At 44.3% G+C, this 11,014-nt stretch overlaps 1 protein-coding gene across 2 annotated transcripts; it reads right to left on the bottom strand.

The window, feature by feature from the left end:
• Positions 1-9,160: 9,160 nt before the first annotated feature.
• Positions 9,161-10,701, bottom strand: LOC147632998 (xyloglucan endotransglucosylase protein 7-like). Of its 2 annotated transcripts, none has more exons than XM_086806016.1 (4): positions 10,388-10,701; positions 10,184-10,284; positions 9,882-10,075; positions 9,161-9,755 (listed from the first exon to the last, which is right to left on the bottom strand). In XM_086806016.1, exons 1-4 carry the CDS (start codon positions 10,566-10,568, stop codon positions 9,371-9,373), a joined length of 861 nt encoding a protein of 286 aa, XP_086662142.1. In that variant the 5' UTR covers positions 10,569-10,701; the 3' UTR covers positions 9,161-9,370. The 2 variants fall into 2 exon arrangements, with proteins under 2 accessions (XP_086662142.1, XP_086662143.1); XM_086806017.1 differs by having other exon boundaries at positions 10,199-10,284.
• Between the last annotated feature and the right edge of the window lie 313 nt (positions 10,702-11,014).

Here is an 11,014-nt window from a genome sequence, read left to right as displayed (position 1 = left end):
GTCCAAAATACCTCTCAGAAAAACGCCTGACATACTTTGCCAACCCCCCTATCTGCTAGAGCATTCATGCTCAGCAACAAAAACATAAAGTCCAATAGCTATCCACCAGGATCAAAAGGAAACAGCTCCAACTCACCATCCCATTCCCCAATATCCATGAAACACAATGGCTGCGTCACTGCATACCAAACATCAACCATATAGGCCACAAAATCATCCACGTCCACTTCACCCACAACAAACTTCCTTGTCTTCGAAACCTGTGGCATTACAGCATTTAGCATCCCATCCATCAATACCTGTGAAGGCCAGGTTCCAGCATTTTCACCTTTCTGCACACAAAAATCCAGATCCTTTCCAACAGCAGTGTCCACCAGCACTTCCGGCTCTTGTACTTCAGGCATCTCTTCACAACCATACAGCTCAACTGGTTCAGAACCCTTGTCATCCATGCACTTTGCCTTTAGCATTTCAGTAACCTGCAAAGTAGCCTTAGCTACACTTTCAACCAGGGATTTCACTGACGTAAACGAGAACATGTGAACATGTTAGTAACATATGTTAATAACACAAAAAATCTTGTGATCACATGTTATATTCACAAAGCTTTCACAAGGGCCTAAAAAAATTATCTTTGTCGGACATAAAAAATCTTCTTAGGTGGCCACTGATCTGCTATTATGTCAAGATGGTAACATGAGAACATGTGAATAGCTTATTCCCATGTGTAGCCAAGCTTTTAAGGGGTTCCCAAATAGCAAGCGACCTGTTATTTTGTGAACGGTAACATGAGAACATGTGAATAACTTGTTCACATGTGTTATTATCACAAAAAATCTTGTGATCACGTGAATATTAAATCCCTGCTTTCAACCATGTTTGCATCCATATCTATCTCTGGCTCTCCTGCTCAGCAAGGCTAGCAACTTCCCATATATCATCCTCAAGCACAATACTCACCTCACAACGCTTTTCATCAACCAAATCCACATGCATACCTTCTTGAGTGTTGCCAACCCCCTGGTATCATCGCACAAAGATTCCCCAGCACATAATGCATCAAATGGAAAAACATCCATCGGAGGTACCAGATCATCATCAAGCTGTCCCAGAAAATCCATAATGATAGGATCTTCTTCCATGCTCTCCACATCCGCATTACAAACCGTCTTCACTTCATCTCACAAGTCTCTACCCCATCCTCCTCCCTTGTAGAATCTGACAAAGAATCTTCCTCAAAGCATCCTGTATCCAGCTCCTCTTCTTTCTTATCATCAGCCAATCCCAAGACACCATCCTCATTGCTTCCCTGTGCATGCATATCATCCAGATCCAAATGCAAATGATCTCCAATAGAGCCTTCCGAATCACTATCCTGTACAGCTATGACGTCTGAATCCAAAGAAGAATCCAATGGCAACTCCTTATCTGCAAAGTCTCAAACCTTGACCCAGATTCCTCATCCTGCTTCTCATCCACCTTCACTTGCTTTAAAGACTTTGGAAAAAAATCAGAAGGCACATAAAACATCCCCCTTTGCACCTGTATCGGCCTTTGAGGTTCCTGTCTAATCAAACTTTGCATAGAACTCTTACCCACCTCAACCAAATTTACATGCATATTCCTTGCAGACACAACACCTTCATACGGATAAATACCCATCTCCATCTGCTTCAAAACCTTGCCTTCCTTTTCCCTAGCTGCATCATCAAATGACCTGGGATTCTTCAACTCAACCCTGACCTTTAAATGGGGTAGCAAACCATCAATAAATAAGCTCTTCTTCAGAAACATAGGAGGAACTTCCTGCTTCAATGTCATACACCACTCACTCCACAAACATGTAAATACCTGCACAAAATCATCCAGTGATTGCCCATGGACCTGCTTCAAGATGCTCAACTCCTGCCAAAGCACACTAGAATCCTCCACTTGCTGAAAACGCTCCAAAAGGCCTTCTTTCAACCTGTCTAAGGTCAAAACACCATGTAGCTCACATGCCGCATCCTGTGCTTCAAAATCCTTAAGCCAGCTTCGGGCATCTCCCTTCAAGAAAATCTGTATCAGCCTCAGAACCTGCTCTTCATCTGTCACATGATTGCTAATGCATGCCAACTCCATTTGCTCAAGAAAGAAAGAACCTGCCTCTATAGCCCTTCACCTCCCAAACTTGGAATACAACACACGAACGAAGGCACCACCAGCCACCGGCGGCGGCTGGAACACTTTCCACAATTCACCACCCACCCACACTATAAAGACAGCACAAAACAGGGGCACCATAGACCAAGTAAACACCCAGCAATATATTCCCAGTTAACACTTCATACAAGCTTCTCCTGACACAGAAGCCTTACTCACACAACCATCTCATATACACGACACTCAGACCTGTCACTGCCGAGGATACACTACATCCTCATCACCACGAACCTCTCGCCTGCCTGCTGTGCCAATCACACCAGAAAGAACCCGACCACTTCTCTCTTCAACGGGCGCCCCACCAGCTAACCCTCAACTCCTGTGCAGCCCATCACTTCTGTATGTGTCGCCAGCAGCAGCTACCCAAACACCTCTCTCTCTCTCTCGCTCTCTGTGGTGCTGATCCTCTGCCAGCCACTTCCTCACTTCCTCTGCAATGCTATCGGCCCCACCAGCCAGGCAGCAACACCTGTCTCTTTCTCTGCTTCACTCGGCACCCGCTCACGCTGTCCACTGTCGGGTTCACCTATGCGGCCCACACCAGCCCACGCTTCCCTCTCCCTTCTTCACTCGAACCTCCACTTGTCGCGAGCCCTCCTGTGCATCTAGCCTCTCTCACATCCACCAATCACACGACCCATCAACGGCCTCTGCTCTCCTACTATCACCAGCCCTCTGCTTCTCTTTTTACGCGTGCCCTCCACGCTCACTAGCCCGTCGGCTTCAGTGCCTGCCAGCTTTTCACCATAGCTGTGCTCTCCTTACCTGCCTGTCAGCTTTTGACGCTAGACTTGCCACTGTCAACCAGTAGCTGCGCCCTTTCTAAGGTATCCAAGCGCGTAGAGTCTCACTAGCCATCGACTTCTTCTCTCTCCGCAGTGGCTGCACCTCTCCCTAGTGGTCTTCTCTGCACACCTGCAGCACGTTTAACGCCATCTTCGCTGCTCTTCACAAGGGAGGCCCCCAGCCTCTAGTTGCAGCCCGGCGGCTCCTCCACGCCGTTCTTCTCTGCAAATCGATCAGAGCCCCCGTCGTACAAGGCGACGATGCTCACTCACTTTTCAGTCCACAGCTGCGCATCACCCGTCGACTCTCCAACCTTCTGGACTTCGAGCTGGCAGCAACGCTGGCATCCCATTCAAGTAGCCATGTGGCTATTGCTTTATTGGCCATATTAATCATTATTTTTTATTTAAAAAGCCTAAGAGATGGCCACCCTTATTCCTTCCATTTCACACCAATGCTCTAAGCTACATCCCTTCATCCTTATTTGCTCATGTCTCCATACACCTCTTTCAAATGCAGCTTCAAGTGCCCATTTCCATTTTTTTGGACGTGTACACATACGAGCCATCGAACGGCTGATACCATTCCCAATGGACGTCCAGTAGACCACTTCCGGACAGGCCTGCAACAAGCTCAACACAAAACCGTGCGCATTCCCGGACAAACTCTTCACACATGCCATGCACCCATATACACAAGCCCAAAATACCTCTCAGAAAAACGTCTGACAGCTGTCACATAGTCTATCATCCCACTGGCCGCATATCACCCATGATCTCACCAACCATGCCAGTGGTGTAAGTTTGGGGCCTATCCCCTAGGCAGGGGACGAGTACCCATAGTGCAACGCGCTGGTGTGACAACGCTCGCTCGGAGAGGTGCGGTGGAATTACTTCTCAAGGAGTTGTAGAGCTTGGAGACCTCAAGGGTTACGAGCTCGGCCATTGGAATGATCCTCATGATAGTTGCGGTTCACCACAGTAATCTCTTTTTGGATGTGTCTCAAGGGGGATTAGGGTGACCCATAACATCGACACTAGGCACCAGCTGCTACAGTAGGGCTTTTGATGCATATCGGCCAAGAGAACACCGCTAGGAAGCGAGGAGACTCGCAATGGCAACACAACAACACCCAAGGATGGTTCGATGATTTCAATGTATCTGGGAACCTCCATGTACTGAGACATTAGGCGGCCCCCTCACCTCCACCAACTGCACCACCATCCAGCTCACGTTGTAGCACAGAACCATCCACCTGCTTTTCGCAGTGCCAAGTTGCCTGCATTCATGTAGCTGGAGGTCAGCATGGCGAGAGTACAGCACCCAGGCAGGCCAGCCATCAACATAGCGGCAAGAAATGCAAGGATTGAGAAGAAGCACCATTCTGAGAGAAGCGAGATTTTAGCATGTCTATATTGGTTGATGGTCTCCTGAGAAAGAGGGTCCACCAGCTTCTGCGAGTTAATGCCATCGAATAGCTGGGAGTCTAGATTTTCTACGGGCGGAAGCTTCTGCTGATGCAGGAGATGGCCGATCTGTCGGCGATGGCGGTGGTAGAACCATGCCATGTTACGTCATCAAAGGCTTTCATGAGTATATGCCGCAATGCAAGCTTTTGAAAGGAGGTGGGTATTGGCCCTCTCAACCGATTGGAGCCCAACACGAGCATCTAAAGTGAGGAGAGGTTTCCCAATATGGGCGGAATGGAGCTGGACAAATTGCAAGAGCTCAGATCGAGAGATGTGATCTAGAGTAAGTGTGTGACTGAAGAGGGTATGCCGCCCTACTACATATCGTTGCCGGAGATTTCGAAAGAGGCAAGTGAGCTGCTACTACATGCGGGTTATGTTGTTGAGAATGAAGCCCAAGCTGGAGGCATTCACATCCACATCCTGTTGATTTCAGTCCTTCCAAAGAGAGAGGGGTATATGGAGAAGAAAGGGAGTAAGGCTTATAGCATTTTTCTAGGTTTCTCAGCGCTTCCAAAGGGCCTCCACTATATCTCAAGGAAATAGCCTCTATCACGATCAAACTGCTTCTACAATGAAGGGGTAATGTGGAAGCAAGTTGCATGTGTGCCATTAATTCTAACATTATTCACTCGCCCTCTGCATGTACAACACCCAACAACTCCTTAAGTTCGTGTTATCTTCCTTCTTCTCTGAGTTCACGCACCTTAGTTGTCCAAATTCCACTCCTTATGATCTCTCTTCTAATGGGCTCTGCAGTTAGGGCCCTGTTTGGCCCTCACCACGCTGTCAGCCCACCACTTTGGACTACAATGATTGCAAAATATGGCCACTAGGGGAAGATTTTAGATGCTACAAAATGCGTTTCTCTATTGGACGCAGTAGTAGGGGCACAATCAAGATTCTCTAAATTGTTTTAAACAGTGTGGCCCAGTTAAGGTGCTTTGAACTATTTTAATAGATGCAACACAAGGCCTCTCTTAAATTACCGGGATAATTTCCTGCATCTTTGAATTTTGTGGCACATGGAGCTACCTCAGGTTATCATTTCTATATATGTTGGATGAGATAGCATGTATTATTCATAGTTACAAGTTTTAAGATTAACAAACAAACCAAAAGAAAGGCTTTCAACCACACGTTTGAAAAAGACTTGGCACTTTAGCTTACTATGTAAGCACATATATTGCATGTATCTATGTGTTCATACTTTCAACCACGCTCTCTAAAAAACTTGGCACTTTAGCTTACTATGTAAGCACATATATTGCATGTATCTGTGTTCATAATTTCAACCACACTCTCTAAAAAACTTGGCACTTTAGCTTACTATGTAAGCACATATATTGCATGTATCTATGTGTTTATACTTTGCAAAACTTAGCAAAGTAGTAAGATGTGTCTTTTAGCCCTTACAACAAATTGGGTGATTATTAGGTAGTAGTAAAGATAATACTAAAGAGAGAGAGAGAGAGAGAGAGAGAGAGAGAGAGATGTGGTGCAACCCATCTGCGAGTCAGGTAGAAGTTCAGCACGTAATTTTAAAAAATACCTCCGTCAAGGAGGCATAAATGCATTCGTAATACACACGTAAACTCTTGTATTGATCCATCTTCAATGACTTAAGCATGGAGATGACAACAAAGAAGTCTCTCTCTCTCTCTCTCTCTCTCTCTCTCTCTCTCTCTCTCTCACACACACACACACATGCATGCATGCACTTAGAGATACTTTGCCCAATGCTTCAAAGACCCAACGTGTAGGGTAATTTTGTTGGATGAATGTCTATCAAAAACCTGCTTGATCTTTTAGCTTTCCTTTATTTCCAAGGGCTAAATTTTGAAAACTTAGTAAAAATTTCCAAAATTTTGGTGTAGTTCTGCAATTTAGCACGTTCCTCTCTCTCTCTCTCTCTCTCTCTCAATGACTCAATTATTCAAGAAAACTCCTCATCTAGTCCAATTATCTGTACATTTTGGTCTATTGGCACCCATCGGGTTGAAACCATGCACATAGTAAGGGTTGAAAGCATTTATTGTTGTTGATGAAGTGAAAAAGAAAGGATGCCAAGAGGTGAAATTGAGGCTATGTGTTTGTTAAATGAAGAAATGGCAACTTTGTCACCAAGGGTGATACTATTAAAATTTTGGCTCCTCATTGTCATGACAATATTCTCTTAGCCTTTCATGTTTTCTTGCCTTTTACCTTTCTCTATTATTTGTCTTACTCCCTTCTTATTACATCCATTATTGCCATCCACTTATTCTCAAATCGTTGCAAGTAGGAGAAAATTTCAAAAAGTATACATTTTCAAAATGTTTTCATCCGTAAAGTAGAGAACACAAATTATTTTTCGTTCTCATTAAGCTATATATATGATTTACACGTCCTACCGAGTTAAAGTCAAATCATGTCCCTAGGCTATGGATAACACATAATATTTTGATTTATGATTTACAAGCCAAATGGGAGAAAGTATTGTTCGTAGTCTTTTTTCATTTAATCATGGATTTCAATAATTTTGTACCTTTGTATTATTAGTGACATTAGCAACTATTTATGTTTTCTATTTCATTAGATGGCTAGTTCTTATAAGAGATTGGCCACGTCACTTCTTAGTATGTATAAAAGAAGACACATATCTCTCCACATGTATATGTATGCCAAGTTTGATGTTGTATTCAAAGCACACTAAGTTTTCGAGAAGCTCTCTTAGTGGATATGCCTTGATATACAAGCATGCCACTTTTAATGCATTCTTCACTGTAGTCCATTACCAATGTGGACTTCACTCTATGGTTACCATTCCACTCCCCTAAGGAAGACTGGTTGGGAGACTAGTCTATCTAAGAAAGATTCAACCGAGTTTTCTTGGCCCGTTGTTAATAAAACAACGCGGGCTTTTGTCCTTCGGTCTGATGTGGCCACTTTCTCTCCCGCGTTGTTTTGCTTGTGTGATTATAGCGTCTAGCGCATTGTCTTTGCACGTATGTTTACGCGTTGTCTTTTCAGGTGAGAAGAAATGAGTACTTTCCCACTATGATGATCCAAGTGTTGTTGGAGCTTCTGCGGGCGTTTCACTTTTCTTGCATGTGCTGATCCCAAGGCTTTGAAGGTGGTTGCGAGTGGCATGGAAGGCGCTGGGAGGGAGTTGTGAATGGAGGCGAGGTAAAAGGCTTGGCTTGGCTGTGAGGGGAGCTGAGTAGTAAGCAGTTGTGGGGCGAGGAAGGCGGCTGGCGTAGGAGGCGGCGCTGGGAGGCTTGGAAAGGCGGCCAGGCTATAGGAGGAGAAGGCGTGGAGGCGGCTGGAATACGAAGAGGCGCTGCGATGAGGTGTGAGGCAAGCTGGACTTGGAGTGGAGGAGGCGTGGTCTTGGAGTGCACCACTCCACAAAGTGTTCGGGAATTTGAGTTATTATCCAAGTACCATATAAATAAGATTCTTGTATTTCTCAATGCCCTCTGGTGATTAGTGGCATGTGGAGGGTGTATTGCCAAATTAAGACCCCCCTAGAGTATTCAGTGTAATTTCCTCGATTGAAATTAAAAAATCTAAGTTAAAATTAGACGTCTTTTTAACTTTAGGGTTAAAATTTGCATACTTTAATTATAAATTCTGGTATTTATACCATTTCTAATGATTTTCAAGTCTACATTCCTTTATACGATTTCTAATAATTTTCAAGTCTAAATGTCGATTAAGCCTACTCATTGCCTTTAATTTTCATTAATTTTCAGGGTTGAAAAAAACAAATTTCCCCCAGGTTCAAGATTACTAATTAAAATTAATTACAATTAATGATACTAATCATCACAAATTTCAATGGAGCCCCATTCCTCCTTCAATTTTAGGACGATTTTCGGACAAGGACTGAGGATTAATTCTTGATTTCTTATGTGATTATTTAGCCGAATGTCTACAGATGCTTAAGGAAGATTGTTGCGCAAAATTATGCATATTAAAACCCAATTGAATCAGATGTAGCCGAGGGCTTAATCTTTACTGACTAGTTGATTCATTAGTGAACGAATTAGGGATTGAATCAATCCATGATCATGCCTAATCTGAGACCAGGCATTAAAGTGATTTATCCTTTGGTTAGTACTTCAATCAAGAGGATGGGTCCGTATGCATTACCGCCTATAGGTGATATTGAATGGGAGTAACCATCCTCCCCCTTATATGGTTGACTTCACAAGCATGATTCATGGTTAAACATTTTTTTTTAAAGTAATCAAAATAACTCCTCAAATCTTCTGCGTTTTAGTTCCCAAAATGTATATACATACCAATTTTATAAATAAATAAATAAATGAGTCCTTAAAATAAATAAAGGTAACGAAAATTTTACGTTTTTGTAACTAGGAATCACAGTTGATAATTTAACTAAAAACTTCCCTCCATTAAATGCGTCCCCGGAACCTCTTGCATGCGGTCTACCATCTGAGCTCCGTCCTCACGACCTCAAAACTGGCATGGATCGAATTTTATCAAGGACAATCCATATTTTGTAGGCTACACCGCTGCAGGTATAGAGGCGCGAGAGTCATACTGATAAAAAGGTTAACTGTTATTTATAGGAGTACTGTTTAATGCGTTGAGAAACCCTCAAATTTAGAGGGTAATTAATGCCCTCTTTCTGTTAACCCTAATTTCTATTGGAAGGGCGTATTACTAAGTTTCCAAAAAGATATGGTGAAGTATTTATATGAAACTCCTTGAAAGGATATATTGCAGCGTCAAACTGAGAGAGAGAGAGAGAAAGAGAGAGAGAGATGAATTAACTAATGTGTGATTATCAATAATAATATTATAAACCGGGGAGAGAGTTATTTCCGTGGTGGAAAAAGAATCATCCCTTTGTACACAAACCAAAAACGATGCAAAAGGTGGTGGAATAGTTTTTCTGAACCCTATGTTTGAAGGGTGCACTCGGTAGGGGGGACGGGGTATCTGTCCGTGTCGGTGCAGTAGTCGTAGATCATGTAGTTCTCCTGCACCCACTGAAGCTTCCCCTGCTGCTCTGTGTTCAAGGTCTGATAAATGGTCTGGTTCCACCACTTCTCCGAGGGGCAGGTGGCAGCTGCGCCCTCCAGGCAGGCGTCCAGCTGGTAGCCAGTGTAGGAAGCAACGAAAGGAGCGTGGGCCCAGTCGATCTTGACGAGGCCGCCGCGGGTGGCCCAGCTGTCGCCGTTCCATATGCTGGAGTAGATTCGCATGGGCTGCTTGCTGAGGTATGGCACGCCCGCCGCCTCATTGTTGGCAAACTGCCGGATGGGCGTCCCGTCCACAGATAAGCTGACACAGACACACACAAATTCACGTCTCAATATTCTCACCCAACAATAAGCGAAATCACATTGCAAGCGGCTAATTTAATGCTCATATTAAACTAAATCACCACTAAGACGGGGGCTTAGTTACATGATGTGCTGCTGGTTCCATAGCAGTGAGTAGGTGTGGTAGTCAGCTGTGGGATCGAACCAGAGATAGATCCGCTGCTCCCGTCCACCCACCCCATTCGAGAACACGTTGGTCTGCAAAATGTATGGCTCTCCGCTCACGTTGCCCAAAAATTCGAAGTCCAGCTCATCGTGATTCGACGTATCGGAGGACAACTGCAAGCAGCATAAATCAGAGAATAATTAAAAAGCTTAATAGTTTGAAAGAAGAGATTAAATATCGAGCGGTAAGCATGCTCTAGGAGTTGCAGAGTGGTTAATTACATAGTAGGCCGTTACCGTCCCCGCCGAATCGCCAGGCACAAGCTTAATCTGCATGTCGATGCTTCCAAACAGGTACCGGTTCTTGGATGCAAATCCGGAGGCTGCATTTAATTTACCCACACATTAGGAATTGGATGGTAAACTAAGGTTTATTACGTCTAAATGGTGTAAGCCTCTTACATTCCTAGAGTATTAGGCACTGACCAGAAGAGTTGTCCAGGAGGAGTTGCATCACTTGGCCATTGTCGACGAGATGAACGTTATTTGAAGCGCCCCAAGTTACATAGAAGTCATCTGTGAAGGTGATAGCCAAAGCCGAGCAAGAGAAAGCCAAGAAGAGGGCATAGGCAAGCTGATGAAGCCGGAGAATCCAAGTGCGGCCCATATGCCAGGCGAATGAATACAGTCACAACGTTTGAGCAGGTTTACTCAACGACGATGTAGCGAAGGCTGCAAGAGAAAATCTTATTAGTATGTTGGAGAGGAAGCAAAGGGAATATGTCAAACGTTTAATGCGTATACGATATATATACGAACCCCAAGCGTGTGTGCGTCTCTGTCTCTCCCACGCTACGTAACTGCGCGGAAATGGGTGAAGGTAGGTGGAATCCAGGCTGCGATAGTAAAGCCTAACACGTTGCTTTCTTAGTGGGGAGCAGCTGTGCGTTTGTGTTTTCGAGATTATTCTGCTACTATCTGGCGTAGCAGCCGTGAGCTATACAGGTTATAAACCAGTTACAACTAGAGAAAAAGGCCCCATGGCCCACTCCGACGGCCTAGTTTCAACCATCCCCACTTGGATTAGCCGCTGTACATCTTAGCTTTGAATGG

This window comes from Cibotium barometz, chromosome 12, assembly GCF_041138505.1.
Source record: "Cibotium barometz isolate CiBa-2024 chromosome 12, ASM4113850v1, whole genome shotgun sequence".
Classification (NCBI taxonomy): Eukaryota; Viridiplantae; Streptophyta; class Polypodiopsida; order Cyatheales; family Cibotiaceae; genus Cibotium; species Cibotium barometz.
Note: the sequence above shows the minus strand (reverse complement) of the source record. Positions and strands in the feature narration are given on the sequence as shown.